The following is a 19826-nucleotide window of genomic DNA, read 5'->3' on the forward strand; positions in this document are numbered from 1 at the left end:
GAGGCCAGCCTGATCTACAGAGTAAGTTCTAGGACAGGCAGGGTTATATAGAGAGACCCTATCTCAAAACAAAACAATTTTCATTGTACACATTCATTGTAGATGGCACTGTGTTACACAAGGACATGTTTAGTCAGGTATGAATATGCACTGAGCACAGTCTTCCACACACCCTTCCCCTTAATTCCTTTGGTTCCCCAAAATGGTGTTGTTTCTACTCTCATGTCATATGTACAGATGTTAACTGTAAGTATCTGTATTAAACTCAGAAACTCTAAATGACAGAAAATAGGTATTTGTCTTTTTGAAACTGACTTACTTAATCAGTATTTTTTGTTCTTTTCTCTTGCTTCTTTCTTTCTTTCTTTCTTTCTTTCTTTCTTTCTTTCTTTCTTTTTTTTGAGATAGGGTTTCTCTGCATAGCCCTGGCTGTCCTGGAACTTGCTCTGAAGACCAGGCTGACCTCGAACTCACAGATATCCACCTGCCTTTGCCTCCCAAGTGCTGGGATTAAAGGCATGAGCCACCACCACCCAGCTGACATTACTTTATTCTTTATGGCTGAAAAAATTTCCTCATGTATTTAAAACCACGTTTTCAAAGCCATTTGTCTGTGGTTGAGTGCCTGGGTTGGCTCCGTAACTGCTACTGTGTACAGTGATGTGCAGTGTCTCTGTGCTGGCTTGCAGTCACTTGGGCAAATACTCAGAAGTCATACAGCTACAACAGATGTTAGATGTATTTTTAGTTTTCAAGGAACCTCCATACTGAATTCATTGTAGAAAGAATACTTTCCATTCCTACCAGTAGTACCATAAGGCTCCCTTTTGCTCATTGTGGTGGTAACATTTTTGTTATACAAAAGAGCCTTTTTCAAAACCAAATCAAATGACTTAGATGTTTGTTAGGTGCCTGTTATAAGCTGTGTGTCATGTTAGGTTCAGTGCAGGCCATAAACAGTATGAGCCCACCCTCACAAAATTTATATATACACAAGGAATAAAGATGAGACACATCCAGGAAAATGACAGAGAAAAGCTCACAGAGCTACGTCTTCCCAGAACTGTAGCTTATCCACGAGTCTAGAACATTCCGTAGGTAAGACTAAACTTACTAGACTGAATTGGACTATTCATTTTGACCTAGATAAAAATGACTATTTTTTTATGGTACCTATGGTAAGAACATAGCAAAGGGTCAAGGGGAAATAAGTATCTGAAAGTAAGGCTTGCACAAGTATTTGTGAGCAGCAAGGAACTTCAGTGGTCAATCATCCAGGTTTTCCTGGAACACACCAAGAAAGTCCAAGGCAAAGAACCACAGATTGGTTGCATTAGGAAAAACAGTTGCATAAAATCAGATTAGACAGAGTAACACATTTAATTTGATTGGTCACTTCTTTTTTTTAAGATTTATCTATTATGTATATAGTATTCTCAGTACTCTGCCTGCATTACAGACGGTTGTGAGCCATGATGTGGTTGCTGGAAATTGAACTCAGGACCTTTGGAAGAGCAAGCAGTGCTCTTAACCACTGAGCCATCTCTCCAGCCCCCTGATTGGTCACTTCTAATCTTAAAAACTGAGATGAAGGCTGTCTCTGTTGCCTAGGCTGTTCTCCAGCTCTGGAGCGCAAATGAGCCTTGTCTCAGTTTCCCAGTTGCTGGGAGTCATGGACAGAAGCCTGCATACCAGCTTTATTTCGGTACACGTTTACCTTCTCAAGTTTGCCCGGTTTCCCTTTAGGTACAGTAACCAAAGGCACTCTTGTGATCTCCACAGGCCAGAGCCGGCAATCAGCGATTCGCTTCTGGAAACTGCAAATGGAAAAACCAGCCCATCAGCACCACACTGCAAACACTGGCCATTATGGAAATATTCTTCTTCTGTAGAAAATAATGAGGACAAGGAGCTGGGGTACGACTCAATAGTAGAGAAAGTCCTAGTCCTAAGTGTAAAGTCTATCATCCAGAAAGTAATGAAATACATGTGCGCGCGCGGGGGGGGGGGAGGAGGTGGGGTGGGGGGGGAGGGAAGGAGAGAGTGAGGGAGAGGGAGAAGAATGACTGTCTTATTAGGCAGGTGATTTTTCATTGGTTTTTGCGACAATCTCAGTACTATAGCCCAGTGTGGAGGCTGGAAAAATGTAGGCTCACTTCCACCTTATCTGAGAGTTTGGAGCTTGGTTCTTTTGAAATTAAGATAGCTCATTGTAGTAAGTCCATGCCATCCTGACAGGTGGTCAGGATATGCAAATGTACTTCTGCTCCCTTCTTTAAGGACAGTCTTCAGAATAGTGACCTAGAACACCTTAGCTACCTAGACAATAGGATGCTAATGATTTCATGTCTCAGAGTGATAAAGCCATGGACTGTGAGTTACCCTTTGTGTCCTTGTTAATAAAGTCTTCTGTTACTGTCTCCCCCCTTCCCCATTTATGTTGGGTATAAAAGCTGTGGAAAAATAAACACAGGTGAATTTCAGGATGTCAGTCACTGGAATGCCTTCCCAATACTTTCTATGCTTTTTGTTGTTGCTGTTTTTTTGTTTGTTTGCTTTTTTGAGACAGAGTTTCTCTATAGCTTTGGAACCTGTCCTGGAACTAGCTCTTGTAGACAGCCAAGGCCAGCACAGTAACCAGGATAAAACCTAAACAGCAATTTTGACAAATTACTGGAGACTAACAATTGAAGACATTCTCGGGAACCCTGGAGACTAACATTCTAGGGAACCCAGATGTAAGGGTTGCCTCTTCTTATGGATGCTAATTGCAGGAGCCCTGCAGGGCCCCAAAGAGAAGAGAAATTTAATGCTTCAGGGAGGGGTGGAAAGCAAATGTTTTGAAATATCCCTGAGTATTCTTCCTTCCTTCCTTCCTTCCTTTCTTTCTTTCTTTCTTTCTTTCTTTCTTCCTTTCTTGTTTTTTTTTTGGGGTGGGGGTGTTAAATTGGGGGGGGTAGTCCCCAGCCCCCAGGCCTGAGAGTTGTATTGGTCCGGACTCCAAATCCCAGCATGCCAGGATTTGGGATTTTTGCGTTGGCAAAGAGCTTGTGTTAGGAAAAATTCCTAACGGGGTTATTTTATTTTTGAGATAGGGTCTCGATTATATAGCCCTGGCTATGTATACCAGGCTGGTCTCAAACTCACAGAGTGAGTTCTATCAGTGTTGGCTGGGATTAAAGGTATGCACAAACTTGGTCTTGTTATTTTTTTTTTATAAGTTGGACAGCGGTGGCAGAGGCATGCAGATCTCTTTGAGTCTGAGGCCAGCCTGGTCTACAGAGTGAGTTCCAAGACAGCCAGGGATGCACAGAGAAATCCTATTTTTTTTAAGATTTATTATTTATTATGTATGCAGTGTTCTGCCAGAAAAGGGCACCAGGTCTTGTTACAGATGGTTGTGAGCCACCATGTGGTTGCTGGGAATTGAACTCAGGACCTCTGGAAGAGCAGTCAGTGCTCTTAACCTCTGAGCCATCTTTCCAGCCCAAAAGGTCCTCTCTTTAAGGGCCACTACCAGAGCCTTATGTGTTCCAAGAATAAAGTCGGCTAGACAACTCCACCAACGTCCAGACTCTGTCTCACAACAGGCTGAGAGGGAGGAGAAAGGACTACGAACTCCTGAGAACAACAGCCTGAACCTGAAACACAGAGAACTCATTCCCACCCCTCCAGCAGAAGCCTGGCAGCAGCCAATGACACTCAAGGAGAAGCAAGATTTCAGTGGAGAAAGCAGCAGAACCGAGTTCCCTCTTAATAGGGCTCTTAGGACAGCCCAGAGAAGACAAGGTAGGAGAAATGAGCCAGAAACCAGGGGCACAGCTATGACAAATGTTCACCATATTCAGCTCCTAAACAGATCAAGACCAAACCTCACACTAAAAACCCTAGTCCCGAGTTCCTATTTCCCCAAACCTAATGCCCAGATACAAATACAAGATTAAAAAGGGCCAGTGGCAAAAAAAAAAAAAAAAAAAGGGCCAGTGGCTCAGTGGGACGCTCATGATGGAAGAAAATAGATTCCAAAAAATTTTCCTCTGAAAACTTCCTCTGATGAAGTGGGACTTCACAAAATTCGAAAGATATGAATTTGAAATATGGTGGCTGAGAAGTAAGCCACTCAGTGATGTCTGTGGGGTCAAATAATCCCCAGTCATAAACTACTGGACAAGTGGCAGGTCCTGTGTTTCTCAAGTTTCTACTGTCCCGAGTGTCGCGCCCCGCTGTCATGTTCACTAATCTCGTCTCCAGCCAAAAATTATCGTGTAGTCAGTACAATTATCCAGAAGAAGGAGCCCTGTCTGGTGAGGAAAGACTGGAACCTCGGTTCCCATCCAAGTCAACAGCACCAAATGTTATTTATAGCTTAGTGGTGCGTGAGAATGGTTGGCAATATACGACAAACAACCCACGTGGGCGTTGATGGGGTGGGGACAGTGAAAGAGAAAGTCCAGCGGATGGCCAGGAAAGGGAAGTGAGGCAGAAGAGAGTGAGGAGCTGACTGAGCTTGGCGCATGCGTAAAGAGCCTTACAGCAGTCTGGCAGCCCTGATGTAGTGACATCGGCCATAGGCGGGCTAGGCCTTTGCCTGAAGACAGAGAAGCCCTGTGCTGCCGTGGGAGCCTGGGGCTGGCTGGGCCTGTGCTGATTACAGACAGGTGCATCTTTCTAGGTGGCAGCAGACAGGCCAGTATAATGCCTGAATGTTAACAACATGAGCAGGTAGGAACCAGAAGCACACCTGTGAAATACCTACCCAATGTTTCTATAAATGTAAAACTATTCTGAAAAAAATCTGTTTTTAAAAGTCAGAGCTGAGGGCTGGAGAGATGGTTAAGAGCACTGCCTGCTCTTCCAAAGGTCCTGAGTTCAGTTCCCAGCAACCACATGGTGGCTCACAACCATCTGTAATGGGATCTGGTGCCCTCTTCTGGCCTGCAGGCATAGACACAGACAGAATATAGTATGCATAATAAATAAATATTTTTTAAAAAGTCAGAGCTGAGAACTGGGCTTGCAGCCACACTGGTGGTCCTGTGTTTGTCATCTGTAACCAGCTCTCTATGGCAGAGAAAGTTATCTGGGTCTCCTGTCTTTCCAGAATGACGTCCTGATTCATGCTGGGGACAATGTGTCCAACTAAAACAATGTACTTTCTAGAGATGATCCATGAGACATAAATAGAAGTTATTAGGTTCCTGTGTGGTTCTGAGGGAGAAAATTCCTAAGTATATCTACCACCGAAAGACCCGGATAAATCCAGACCCCTCTAGCAGAAAGAGTAGAGCCCAAAAAATCTAGCAGGGAGAAAAGAACCAAAAATCTAGGTTAGCTGGTTCAGAGACTCTGTTCCAGGAACTAGCTGACCATAAAGTTAGATTATAATCTTGAGAACAATCTGGAGAAAAAGGGAGTTACCCCTAGTGATCATCACTGGTATTTTTGGAATTTTCTATGACACCCTCCCTACCCCCTTTGGGTTATTGGGTTGTGGTTTCTTCCCTTAAATACCCCTTCTCCCAGCTATTCGGGGTCGAACTCCTCTACCCCTGTGTGGGAAATGAGTTTCGGGCCCCAGTGCACTGGTTCCTGTCCTGTCAATAAACCTCATGTGATTGCAGCAAGGACGGTCTCTCGTGAGTTCCTGGGGGGTCGTGTTACTTGAGTGAGAATCTCCCCGCTTGGGGGGGGGGTCTTTCACCACTAGCAGTGTGTATGCTTTTAAATCCACACACACTTCCTTCTCCCACTTTCTGCCAGCAATGGAAAGTACAAGCCAGGACTTCAGCAAACATTTTTTCATGTGTCTGTGTATTTTGTCTACATGTATGTATGTGTGCCACATGCATTCCTGGTGCCCATAGAGGTCTGAAGATGGCACTGGGACAGGAGTTACAGATGGGTATGAGCTGCCATGTGGATACTAGGAATCAAAGCCTGGTGCTCTCCAAGAGCAGCAAATACTCTTATCTGCCCAGTCAGCTCTCTGGTCTTTGTGCTCACAGATGTGCCCTAGGGGAATCTGGAATGTTCAGTTCCAAAGAAAAGAATTCAAACCCCCTTTCCACCAGGAGGCTACAGGGACATTTTTTTTTTTTTCTAGCCTGGTGGCCTTTGCATAATCTGAGCAGCCGGAGTTAGCTTGGAACCTTCTTCCAGATCCATTTCATAAACCTGTTTTTCTCAGTAAATCTGTAGATCCCATCTTTGCGGAAGGTGTCACATGGACTTTACAAAGAGTTTCAATGTAGTCACCTCTCATCTGTGTTAAGCTTACTTTGTTCCTCAAGTAGATCTAGCTGTGTTTTGTTGTGTGCACAGGATTGAGTTAATCATCACAAGAATAGTTTTTAGCAGATTATGCTGTATTTAAATAAGCCCAAACTAGCCTGACAGTGGTGGCACACGCCTTTAATTCCAGCACTCAGGAGGCAGAGGCAAGCGAATCTCTGTGATCTCAAGCCTGGTCTACAGTGTGAGTTCCAGGACAACCAGAGGTACCCAGGGAAACCCTGCCTTGTCGGGGAGGAGGGACAGTACCCAGCCTGCAGGCCTGGCTGGTTAGGTGTGCGTTTTTTTGTTCCCACCTTGCAACAGCAGAAGGATCAAGGTAGCAGCGACTCTCCAAGTCCCAGACGATCCTCTTCTTCATGCATTCTGCTTGATTCCTAAATTCCTTGTCCTATGAAATAATCAGAGGGAATTTTCTGCTTATTCTGGTGGTCTGTGAGTGTTCTCATACATGACAGCTACTGCGGCTACAAGTCTAAGATAATCTCCTGTGATAATGCCATGTTTATATCAACCCATTACTAGGTGCCAAATGTTTATACACATAACCTCAGTCAGAGAATCTCAATTCAGAATATACATAAAAATCATGGAGTTTAAAAAAATGATCTCCTATTGAGTGGCAGTGTATACTTATTTATCTAATTTTATTAGGGTCCTGAAAGCAGCTGGCACAGGCTGTGTGCACGAATTCATTGCTGTCTGCTCTTGAATATAGCTGGGACGTGACCAGTAGTAGTTCTCTGAAATGACAGACTGTCACCTGGTTCTGTGAGCCTTAATTTCTTTCTTTTTTTTTTAATATTTATTTATTTATTTATTTATTATGTATACAATATTCTGTTTGTGTGTCTGCCTGCAGGCCAGAAGAGGGCGCCACATCTCTTTACAGATGGTTGTGACCCACCATGTGGTTGCTGGGAATTGAACTCAGGACCTTTGGAAGAGCAGGCAATGCTCTTAACCTCTGAGCCATCTCTCCAGCCCCGAGCCTTAATTTCTTACGTCAGAATATTTTTACCACAGCGACAGGAAGGGAAACTAATACACCACCGCCATTGTTTTGAAAAGGTTTCCAGGGCTGTTTGGAGTGGGACATCTCTGCACTCCTAGTTCTGAGGAGGGTGAGGCAGGAGGATGGGGTCAAGGCCAACCAAGGGCTCAACAAAAGCTTTACAGATTTTAGTTTGGTTTGGTTTTGGAGATAGGGCCTAAGTAGACCAGGCTGGCCTCCTGGCAGGCCTGGAACTTGCTACTTAGTCTAGGCTGGCTTTGAAGACCTTTTGCTTCCTGAGTGCAAAGATCGCAGGTATGTGGTGTCACACCTGGCTCCCTTGCAGCTAATTTTAAGGTGCAATCATGGCTGAGAAACAGTTATGTATACTAAAACATATGATCCAAATATATAAAATAAAATATAAATCTAAGGGAAGCGTGAATATCCACTAAACAAAGATGAAAAGATATTTCAGATTTTTAAATGTCGTTACCTTTATTACTAGCTTATTAGAGCCAATGAAAAGAACAACATCCTCATGTCGCTAATTTTTCTGAATGTTCCTACTGATGTTTGTCAACTAGTACAAGAATCATTTGCAATTACTTTTCTAAAAAAATCTTGATTATCATTAGTAAGGAAATGAATAAGTAAATTAAAGTATGTGTTGCTTTTTAAAAAATGCTTTAAAGTCCCAGGCAGCAGCTGTAGGCAGAGGACTCTGGGAACAGTCAGTCCCAAGGCAGAGACGACTGTGGGTCCCTGCAAGACCCCCGGGGGCCATGTGAGCAGGCGGTGAGCTCACAGAGCAGCCGAAGCCCAAGATCCCAGGGCGGTTCACGAGCGGTGGCTCATCCTGGGCTAGCTGGTCCCGCCATGTGGCAAGCAGGAAGAGACAGCTCGCGGAGGGAGAGCCACCCAAGCGGGCGGTGTGGACATGCGGCCGGCAAAAGGCACATAGACACAGTAGGCAGACACAGAACTGGACACTGGACATTTATGAGAGAGAGAGAGGTGGGGGAGGAGAGAGATAGGGAGAGAGAGAGAGAAGAAGGGAGCGATGAGAAGTAAAAGAGAGGAGACAGAGAGAGAGAGATGAGGAGAGAGAGAGTAGAGATATGAGATCTAGAGAGATCTGACTCGATGATATGAGATAGGCGAGAGAGAGATGTACAACTCAGAGAAGAGAGGAGGGTCAACGCCAAGAAAAGGGACAGGAAGAGAGTGATCCAAGATGGCGGCAAGAGGTCAAGGGTCACTGGGAGTGGGCGTGGCTTGCCCCTCAAAGGGCCAAAAGAATAACCGTATGTCTACTCAATGTCGTGTCATATAAGCAACCACAAAAAAGGAAAACAAATGAACATTTTTTAATGTAGTAATGTGAAAAAATACCCAAGGTACACTATAGTAAAACAAAGCAAATTGCAAACTAGCCTGTAAAAATGATGGGGACAGTATCAAACGTGTGCACTAATGTCTACAAATATGTGAAGCAAAGCTGACATGTTTCCCTGCTCCTCATGTAAGCAATACCATGAAATAAACAGAAAAAGACAAGCGGCTTCTTGTTTGTTTCTTAGAGACGGGTTCTCTCTGTGTAGCCTTGGTTGTCCTGGAATTTGCTCTGTAAACCAGGCCTCAAACTCAAGAGATCTGCCTGCCTTTGCCTCCTGAGTGCTGGGAGTATGTGCCACTACCACCAGGAGTAACTTCTTGATATGTTCTAGTTCTAGAAATACAACTGAATACTTCCCCAAAGTCTAGATTACCAAAACAAAAACAAAAACAAACAAACAAACAAAAAACTTTGTTTAAAAAAAAGATGTTCATGGGTTCCTTGCCTATAGGTAAAGATGGTTTGCTGTGCATCATGTGTGCCTGGTGGCCAGGAAAGCCAGAAGGGGGCATCAGGTCTGCTAGAACTGGAGTTATAGATGGTGGTGGTCCTCCACATGAGTGCTGAGAACCAAATCTGATTGTTCTGGTTTTAGCGAATATGTATAATTCCCTTATATTTATAATTTATTTTATATATTTAGATCTTATGTTATATATCTTAACAACTGAGTCATCTCTCCAGTATCAAGAATTTTTTTTTTTAATTTTTAAAATTTTTTGGAAACAGGGTTTCTCTGTGTAGCCCTAGCTGTCCTAGAATTTGCTCTGCAGACCAGCTGGTCTCAAATTCACAGAGATCTGCCTGTCTCTGCCTCCCAAATGATGGAGTGCTGGGATTAAAGTCATGAACAACCACTGCCAGGCTAAAGTGAAGCCCTGTCTTGAAAAATAAAAATAAAAAAAAGAAGAAAAATCATTCTTTCTATAAATCTTGCTATAATGCTGTCTGAATGTTATTTCACAACCTTTGGAATCATCATCAAATGGAAGGCTAATAGAAATATAGCCCTAGGAACCTTTTATTGTTTTCTTTTAAGCACTTGTTTTTGATTGGTAAGTCTGTCCTGAAATCTGACCCCCTTCCTGTCTTTCCCAGGAAGGGACTGGGCTGTCTCTCAATCTCCCATGGTTGTGCTTATTATGGGAGAAGCCCTGACAAAACAACTGTTAGGGAAACAACATGGGAACGAATTAGGAAGGAGACACATACATGGAAGGACTTTTACTGTGTGCGTCTTAACTTCAAATCTTGAAATGCATTATTCTTGCTATAGTTTGGAAGCTGAATGTCTCTGTGTTAAAGGCCCCACAAGTGGTACTACTGGTAGATTTGGAGCCTTTAGGAAAGGAAGCCGAATAGAGGCTCCTTAGGTACAAAACAGAGGGTCCAACCCAACACAGAGCCGAAGCTCCAGTGAACCAAAGCAGACCTTTTCTCTTTGTAAATTATCTTGTGTTCATTATAGTAACAACTGAGTAACACACTTATCTACTCAAAAAGAAATAAATGCAAAAGAAAGAGTAAATTGGATGTAAATTATTCTATTTGCAGAATTAGATATTGATTTTCACATGTAACCAGTTTCGACAAATGCCAGGTGTGTGTGTGTGTGTGTGTGTGTGTGTGTGTGTGTGTGTATACATTTCAGATTCACAAAGGGCTTATAATCTGTTAATGCACGGTGTTTAGCATGAAAATTCTCTCTCACCTCAGGGTGGTTGAGTTCTCCTTCCTCCTCCTCATAGGGACCACCCACAATGAATGCGTCAGGAATGTTATTAGCTCCTGGAGCAAGAATGTTAGCAATAGGCCATTTTTTAGGCCGGGGAACGACTTCTCTTTCTCCTCCAAGTTTCAGATTTCCATTCTTGAATACCATAGGGTAGTCTTTCTAAAACAAGAAGTGCCAGATGTGAGGACACTGGGAAAGGGCTTTGGAAGCTAGTCTTCTAACGCTGGGCGGTGACCGTGCACGCCTTAATCCCAGCACTTGGAGACAGAGGCAGGCAGATCTCTATGAGTTCTAAACGAGCCTGGTCTAGAGAGTGAGTTTCAGGACAGGCAAAGACACACAGAGAAACCTTGTCTCAAAACCAAAAAAAGAAAAAAAGTTTGCTTACTACTTTTTCCAGTAGAATTCTAGGTATTATCCCAATGATTACCTAATAGGGCCTATGCCCTTCACTCTATCTGTGCCAATGTATAACTCTGTGAATTATAGAAAACAAGATAAAATGTAAATTACTCCTTTAAAACATGTTTTACACATTAACTTATATGTGTGTGCATGCATGTGCACGAATTTGGGAGCTGGTGTTTTCTTTCCCTATGTAGGTCCAAGAGATTAAAGTCAGGTCATTGGGCTCAGCAATATACCTTTACTCTTTAAGACATCTCACCAGCTCACCCCCCAAAATTAGTAGAAACCTGAAGTTGGAGCTGAGCAATACATAGATGTTCCACACACAGTCATGGGGTTGTTCCTAGACAGGAAAGCAAACATCCGGACTCACCTTGGATTATTCCAGTTTCAGAAATGGAAGTCAAGTGTCCCTGGGACCCACCTAAATCCCCAGCACATGAGTGGTATGATAATTTGCATGCACAAAGCTGTGCCAGCAGCACGGGTGAGGTCATTAACTTACTGCACCGTGGGCCTTTCCAGCAGGAACCTTATGTGTTCCTGTATCTAGAAATCTGAGCTAAACAATACCTGTAATTAGGAGGAAGCAGTGCATAATGAGATACTTACACACAACCCATAAAATAATCCACGTATAAGCACACCAAGAACTGGCAACTTTTAAACAGTGTACATTCTTTGGACCATAACTATATGGTGATTAATATAAATTACATGCAATATATAGATTGTGTAACTGCATATGGTTATGAAAATATACATGTAAAACAAAAAAATCAATGTTAGTTTTTAAGCCTAAAATCTTTGCCATTGGTAGAGTGGGTCTGAGTGCAGTCTTGGCGGGGAGGAACATGGCCGTGAGTGTAGGCTGGCTTGTACCCATGCAGACATTTGGGAGCAGGGCTTTACCTCTCCAACTGATGGAACTTGTAGCCCAACCATGTAGTTCTGCTGAGGCCCTATGGGCATAAATGACTCGGGAACGGAGTAGGCGGCCTCCAGTGTGACCTTCAGGAGATTGCTTGCCAACACCTGGGCTGCCGTCAGTAGCGGCTCTGTCACAAATACCTTCACATCAAGACTGCACTGCTATAAAACAAAATTACGCAGCATTCAGGAAAATTCCCCTAGGTCTTCATAGTCTTTACTAACATTATTTGCTACTATTGTTTAAAACGAGGTTAAACTTAATTATTTCCAAACAGAGGACTTCAAATTTATTTTTCCCCAGGTACCAGGAGTTGAAGAGTCAAAAGGAGAACTGGAGAGTTTTGCTGAACTGGCGTCCTTTTCATTCTACAACAGTGAGGTGAGAAACAAACACACAGGCTGGGCCGAGGTGGCGCACGCCTTTAATCCTAGCATTCAGGAGGCAGAGGCAAGCCAGTCTCTATGAGTTCAAGACCAGCCTGGTCTACAAGAGCTAGTTCCAGGACAGCCAGAGCTGGTACACAGAGAAACTCCATCTGGGGTGAGGGGGGAGGAACCAACAAAACAAGCACACATGGAACAGGAGCTAGATGGCTCCACACAGAGCATAACCAGTAGGCACTCATGAAGTGGGTGCTTTTATTTTGCTAGCCTGTATTTTATGATTATGTGGGATGTGTTGCATGTATGATGTGTGTGTATGTGTTCGGGCACATATGTGCCATGGTGAGCATGTGGAGGCTAAAGGACAACCATGGATACTGGTCTTCACTTTCCACTGGTCTGGCTTTACATGGACTATGGGAATTCAAACCTAGGTACTCACATTTGTATGGTAAGTGCTTTATACCTAAGCTGTCAACATCACCGTCACCATTGCTGTTATTATACAGGTTCTCGCTGAGTGGCCCTGGCTGGCCAGGAACTTTACCTGCCTCAGCCTCCCAGGTGCACACAAGGGTGTATATCACCACATCCTTATGGTATTCTTATCATTTAAATGTAGTCATTTATCATAAGGTATTTTCAGTCAGGCAGTGGTGCTGCACGCCTTTAATCTCAGCACTCTGGAGGCAGAAGCAGGCAGATCTCTGTGAGTTTGAGCCAGCCTGCTCTACAGAGTGAGTTCCAGGGAAGCCCAGGCTATGTAGAGAAACTTTGTCTTGAAAAAAAAGACATTTTCAAGTATTTGTGTGTGTGTGTGTCTGTCTGTCTGTCTGTCTGTCTGTCTGGTCTGTCTGTGTTTTTTATTTATGTGAATGGGTGTGGTCGGAGAACAACTTGTGAAAACTGGTTCTCTCCCTCTACTGTGTGGTTCCTAGGACTGAACTCAGCTCATCAATGTGACAGCCAAGTGTGCTCCCCATGAAGTCATCCCACTGGCCCCTTACATGTGTATTGACTGCTAATAATATGCTAATAAAACAGACAAGTCCCAGCCAAGCAGTTGTGGCACACACCTTGACGTAGACAGATCTCTATGAATTTGAGGCCAGCCTGGTCTATAGAACTAGTTCCAGGACAGCCAGGGCTACACAGAGAAATCCTGTCTCAAAAAACCAAAAAAACAAAAGGGACATGTTTCCTTTCATTATTCGTATCATAGCTTTATGAGTTATGACAAACCCTGTACAAAATACTCTCTTTGAGAAGCACCAAAGAAGTGAATAATTAATTATTGGTCTGGAAGAGAGTAGGAAACAATGACAAAGCCTTTTTCAGGCTATAAAGGAGTTTGTGAGTTGGATCAGCAAAGGACATAAAAAATAATTCTGGGTTCAAAGAAAAGCTAATGTAAGGGGACTAAAGAAGTGTGCTGTCTTCTACCCAAAGATAAGTAAGTGCCAAGATTACTCATAAGGAGCCAAGGAAAGCTGAGGTAGCTTGGAGCAGGAAAACCACAAAAAAAAGTCTTTAGACACTTAGGAAGGAGAATCAGTTGGATTTGGAAACTGGCTGTAGTTAGGATCCATGGGTGTAATTTAGGAAGGAGCATAGGTGTGTAAGCCCTGGTCTCTAGCCTCCATCTTTGGAGGCCCCATCCCTGTTCCCGCCAAGTCTTGACCCCTCCCTGGAGGAGGGTCAAGATGAGCTCAGCAAAATCTTGACCACTCCCCAGTTTATTTAAACTGCTTACCTGGAAAGTTCCCATGTGGTTGTTACCACCCCCTCCCATGGTGGTCGAGTTAGTGGCCTGCTTGTTCCACCCGAGAGTGCAGGAATCCCATTAAACCTGGATATTTTTAATTTGGTTTGTTATGATTTGGCTTGATTGGGATTTTTGAATAGGCAGAGAGCTCGCATTAGGAAAAATTCCCAATATCTGGAGGTCCCACCGGGGAGAGTGGCCTTTCCGTGTGGCCCTAGGCCACGCATCAAAAGCTCCCTAGTCTACAATCTGATCTCTCTGCACCACACTAAAACTCCTGGGCTACAGCAGCTGCGTCTTGGTGAGTCCCTTTTTCTTGTCTATGCTATAGGGTTTTGGGGGGACCCATTGGCACTTACTTTTGTCGACTATTGGACTCTTGTTGAAGCCACAAGCTCATGCCAAGAGTTTGATCTCAACAGCGGCTAGACCCCGGCAAGACCGGGCCTGGCTGAGGTGGGCTTTGTTTGCTCCAGGGACGCCTAGCATTCAATTTCCACGAACCTGTTAGGCCTGAGAGCTATTTTAGCAGATGCACTGTAATAGACTTAGGCCACGTGGTTGGTCATAGACTTTAAAATGGGCACATACAGTTCAAAGCCAGATCCGCTGTGGCCCCTGGGATGCCTCTTACAAAATCTTTATAAATTGAGCCTGTCCAATAAAGATAAATGAGCAGAGCTTACATGTCCATGGTTTTAAGAGCTCCGCGTTCTTGCCCTTCCCTTAGTAGCCAGTGTCTTGCAGCACCATGCAGTCAGAGGCACTGGTCCCTCCCCAACTCCCTCAAGTCCATACTACCCAACCCCCTTCTGTGGAGCAACATTCTCCACAATCCTCTCCTTCCCTGTCTACCTCTTCCCTTCCCAACATCTGGAAATTCCACACCCTCTACCATCCACAATCCTCCAGAAAGGTGGAGAGGGCCAATGGACTCAACAAACAACAACTAACCAAGCTCTCCATTGAACTCAGGTTATCTTGGCCCTCCCTTCTCCCCATTGCTCTTACTCGCCTCAGGGCCACCCCACATTCCCCTATGGGCCTGAGCCCTTTTGAGCTGCTTTATGGCAGGCCCTTTCTCCTTAACCATCACCTCCCAGTCCAAGCTCCTCCACTGGTGGAGTACCTACCCTACCTCTCCCTCCTAAGGTCCTTTCTCCATTCACAGGCTGACAGTTGTCTTCCTGCCCCCACACTAGGGGACCCAAATACCCCTAAACCTGCCCCACTCTCCCCAGGGGACAGAGTACTCCTCAAACAGTTAACTCCTAGGTTTGAGAGCAAACCTCGATGGACAGGACCTCACATGGTAATCCTCACCACCCATTCAGCTGCCAAGCTCTTGGGACACCCATGCTGGTACCATCTCTCCAGGCTCAAGCGGGCACCTGCTCAGGACACTTGGTCTGTCCAGCAGACAGAACCTTCCACCCTCTGGTTTTCCAGGATGCCACAATGAAGGGCCTACCTGCTCCTCATCCTGGCACACTCATCTTTGGTAATAACAATATTTTCTTCCTAGACACCTGCCTTCTCACCTCCCCCAAGAAACAGATGCCTGACATCTCCGGGATGACAGTACATGGGATGCCTTTCCAGCCACACCTCTTGTTGAGCATGGACCCACCAACACCCAGCTCTCCCCTTCCCCACGTCGCCCCATGCCTGCAGGAAGTAGCCAGACTTGAGTCAACACCCCTTTTTCCCAAGAGAGCCTAAATGTTAGTCAAAATATCACCTCAGCTTCCTGTTATCCCTTATACAAACAGTCTGGAATGTAAGCCCCGTCTCTGGCCTCCATCTTTGGAGGCCATGTCCCTGTGCCCGCCAAGTCTTGACCCTACCCCAGTCTATTTGAACTGTGGCCTCCCCGGTTCCCCCTCGGGGCTACCTGAGAGTGCAGGATTCCCATTAAACCTGGATATTTTTAAATTTGGTTTGTTGTGATTTGGTTTGATTGGGATTTTTGCGTCAGCAGAGAGCTTGTGTTGGGAAAAATTCCTAACAGGTTGGATTTGGTGAGTGACTGTAGATGGGACCCATGGGTGTAACTTAGTCCTATGTCATGCCATTTCATGGACGGGTACTGTCATCAGCCCAAGGCACTAAGATTTTTTTTTAAAGGATAAATTTTAGGGAAGATGCTGAGTTCAGTTTTAGAATGGTGTGTCCAGATGTTTACAGGGAGTCACTGAAGAGAATTTCAGCATGCTGCAAAGGCTCACATTTTGGAATTCAGGATAAGGTATTGGCTGGTACTGTTGAATTAGGAGTCTTCAGCCAGAGGCAGGCTGCCATGCCTAAGTACATACTGTCATATATAATTTAACCCATTGGCACCCAGCTCAAGAAGCGTTTCCATAGTTAAACCTTACCTAAGTTACTTGCTGAACTGCACAAAGTAACCAATAACTGCTCTTTGCCATATTGATTCACCACAAAGGGTTATAATCCACATGGTGGGACTTAGCCTTACTCATGCCATTTATCAGAAACTAGCACTGTCGGTGTTGTGAGAGGAAGTGCCCAATGCATTGTGCTCACCTGAATGTGACCTTAATAGCTGGATTATGAGGCGGCTGAAAACACTAAGACTTAAAACTTGGGTTACCTTAGAGCCTGGCGAAGGAGTTTCTAAAGGTGACCCCTGCACAGGGTGTAACGGGACCGTCGTTTCAAATGAGTCCTCTCCTATAAGGTCAAGGTGAGCCAAAGAAGAAAGGGTCAAGTCAGAACTAATGCAGGCACAGACACATGCCATTGTTTCCCACAAAAACCTTTTAAACCCATGGAGGCTGAGTTTCACACATTGTTAGAAATAGGTTTTATGCATTTTGTTATTTTTCACTTTTGGATAAATTACACATCTGACCTTCCAGTAAAGGAAGTAGGTCCACCACAGCTTGGCCCAGAGTTAAGGTCTTCTCATCCTTCTGTTTCTTTTCCTTTGGTAAAACCTCAGTCACGGTTACTAGAAGAGTCAAAGAAAATGAGAACGCTTCTAACAACTGCATCAGATGGCAAAGCCATGGCAAGCAAAGTCCAAGTTAAAGAAAATGAGTTCTGACATGGGGGTCCATAGCTCAATGGCAAGAAGGCTTGTGTGATGCTTCAGTTAAAATCTCAGTAGAGACAGCAATCACAGCAACATCAACAATTATCCTGAAACCCAAGGAGGCACATCAGTGAGAAGTCCCTAGCTCAGTGACTTCCGCACTTTTTGTCTGTAACACATAAATGTAGAGGCATTTTGCTCTACTTCCTGTCTGGTTGTCTCACATATACTTCCTGCCTGGCTATGGGCCAATCAGCATTTATTTAAAATATAATTGACAGAATACAGACCACTGTGCCATAGACTGTTGTGTGTGCTTGTTTTCACCATGAAAAAATTGCAATCAACAAGAAGGCAAGCTTCGATAATTAATAAGAAGTCTCCATGTGGTTATTTAGGAGCTGTCTGGCAGGACAGAGAAAGACTCACTACACACCAGGCTGGAAGTACTCAGGACTAAGTCTTTTGGACTATTGGATGTTTGGTCTTTACAGTGTGAGGCAGTCATTGGTAGACTACCTCAACCATATCAAGGAACTCAATCTAATAAATAACTCCCTCTTAACAAACATTCATTTAGTCTGTTCTGTTCCTTTAATAGTGGTTCACAACCTTCCTAATGCTGTTACCCTTTAATACAGTTCTTTATGTCATGGTGACCCCAACCATAAAATTATTTTGTTGCTACTTCATAACTGTAATTTTGCTACTGTTGTGAATCATAATGTAAATATCTGATATGCAACCCATTTGTTTAGACCTACAGGCTGAGAACCACTGCTCTAGAGACTTCTGACTAATACAAAGACTACAGACTAAAACACACATCAATGAAGTGTCTGCAGTGCAAGCATGAGAACCCGACTTTAGAACTCACATAAATGTGGGAGCCTCTAGCAAGCATATGCAATCCCAGGTGTTGTGGGGTGAATAGGAAATAGGAATGGCCCCCATAGGCTTATATATTTGAATGTTTAAGGTGGCACTAGGAGGCATGGCCTTGTTGGAGTAGGTGTGGCCTTCTTGGAGGAAGTGTGTCACCAAGGGGTTTCAAATGCTCAAGCCAAGTTCAGTGTCTCACTTCATGCTGCCTGTAGAACTCTGAGCTACCTCTCCAGTAGTGTTTGCTTACATGCTTCTTGCTTCCCATCATGAGATAATAGAATTACCTCTGAATTTAAGCAAGCCCCAGTTAAATACTTTCTTTTATAAGAGTTGCCATCTCTTCACAGCAGTAGGACAGTGAGTAAGACACCAGGTTAGGGTGTTGGTGGGGTGGGCAAATCTTGAGATAGGTAGATTCCTGGAGCTAATGAGTTAACCGGGCAGAGACCCTACTTCAAAAAACAAACAAACAAACAAGGTGAACAGTAATATGGGATCAATATCCTGATACTGATCTCTGGCCTCTGCACATATGCACATGTACATGAACACACAACAAAATACATGAGCACGTATCTCACTGAACACACACATGTACATACATATACACACACATACACACACACACTACAGATCAAAACAAAGTAAAAGAGCTAGCACACAAGTGTAACAAATTACATCAGAGATAAAAGAATGTTTACTTGGAAACCATAAGATATAGATGCAGAAAACATCCATCTATCCATCTAATTCACTTAACAAAGACTCTTCAAGCATCTGTTATGCTACAGATATTTCTCTGAATTGGAAATTCTGAAATAAATGAAATCCAGACTTGATTTTAAGAAGAGCATCTTTTAGCAGCAGAAGCAAGTGAAAAATGGCCACTTAGGATGGTGCATATACAAAAGCACAGATAACACAGGCTACCCAGTGAGACCCAAATGTCAGATAAACAATGGACAATTTTAAAATATGTATCAAGTTCTATGGGCTTTTTTTAAAAATCATTTTCCCTAAAACCTGACAACCATAATTATTGGAATACAAATGAAACTTCCAGAAGAAAAAGTATGAAAAACTGATAAAATTAGCATGTCATGGTTTCAGATGCAGGAAGCAGACAAAGCAAAGTCCACTGCATTACCCTCCATGCAGTGTGAGGAACATGCAACCCTCCATGCAGTGTGAGGAACATGCAGCTCTCCATACAGTGTGAGGAACATGCAGCTCTCCCATCACAGTGCTGAGTACTCAGAATCTCTGCACGACATCCTTGAACCATGAGACTTACGGAATAAAGGTTTGTGGGCGAGGTCATCTAAAGTGATTCCTCCATCCGGACTGAGATCAATGCTGCTGGTAAAATTGTACTTAGCAGTTCCTTCTGGAGAGACAGTGATTTTGGAAGAGTCTCCAAGAACTGCCTGGTTGAATTCTGCACGAACAAAAGTAACTGGGGTGTCTCCTTTAAAGCCTTTCTGTGGGCAGAAACATCACGTTACAATTTCAAATGCATGACTTTTCTGCATATCTGGTAGCCTATCTTATCTTGAACCAAACATCATTTTGTTTCTTCCCCAACAAGCTACACCACAAATACAAATGGGACAAGTAGAAAATCATTAAACAAATATAGTTCAAGCTAAATGCAACATTCTACTTAAGAGTCATTTTCATTAAAGTTTAAAAAGGTATCACTTTTTGTATTATCTGATCCTAAAAATATATTGCTATATATCTTTAAAATTTGAGAAAAAATATACAGGGAAATAAATTTCCTGTGGCCTTATTCTAATGTGTAGGCACTACTAACATTTCAGAATATAATTTTATGTTTCATTGTGAATATGTATGCAAGTGTACATTTTGATATACACATTATTAAACAAACAGCTCATTAACTATGTCCTTTTAAAGAATCCTTCTGTAAACTTCAGGGCAGTGAATATTTTCCAATTTCAGTATTTACCT

General features: G+C 43.5%; 1 protein-coding gene across 1 annotated transcript in view; it reads right to left on the reverse strand.

Moving 5' to 3' along the window:
- Nucleotides 1-19826, reverse strand: part of Cfap70 (cilia and flagella associated protein 70) — a 68785-nt gene that overhangs the window by 34703 nt on the left and 14256 nt on the right. Inside the window, exons 3-9 of the mRNA XM_038310075.1 lie at nucleotides 19147-19333; nucleotides 16785-16883; nucleotides 16524-16603; nucleotides 11740-11919; nucleotides 10396-10578; nucleotides 6588-6682; nucleotides 1718-1817 (exon numbers count right to left, since the gene is read on the reverse strand). Coding sequence (XP_038166003.1) covers nucleotides 1718-1817; nucleotides 6588-6682; nucleotides 10396-10578; nucleotides 11740-11919; nucleotides 16524-16603; nucleotides 16785-16883; nucleotides 19147-19333 — 924 coding nt within the window. The remainder of the gene's footprint in view (nucleotides 1-1717; nucleotides 1818-6587; nucleotides 6683-10395; nucleotides 10579-11739; nucleotides 11920-16523; nucleotides 16604-16784; nucleotides 16884-19146; nucleotides 19334-19826) is intronic.

Source organism: Arvicola amphibius, chromosome 13 (genome assembly GCF_903992535.2).
Source record: "Arvicola amphibius chromosome 13, mArvAmp1.2, whole genome shotgun sequence".
Classification (NCBI taxonomy): domain Eukaryota; kingdom Metazoa; phylum Chordata; class Mammalia; order Rodentia; family Cricetidae; genus Arvicola; species Arvicola amphibius.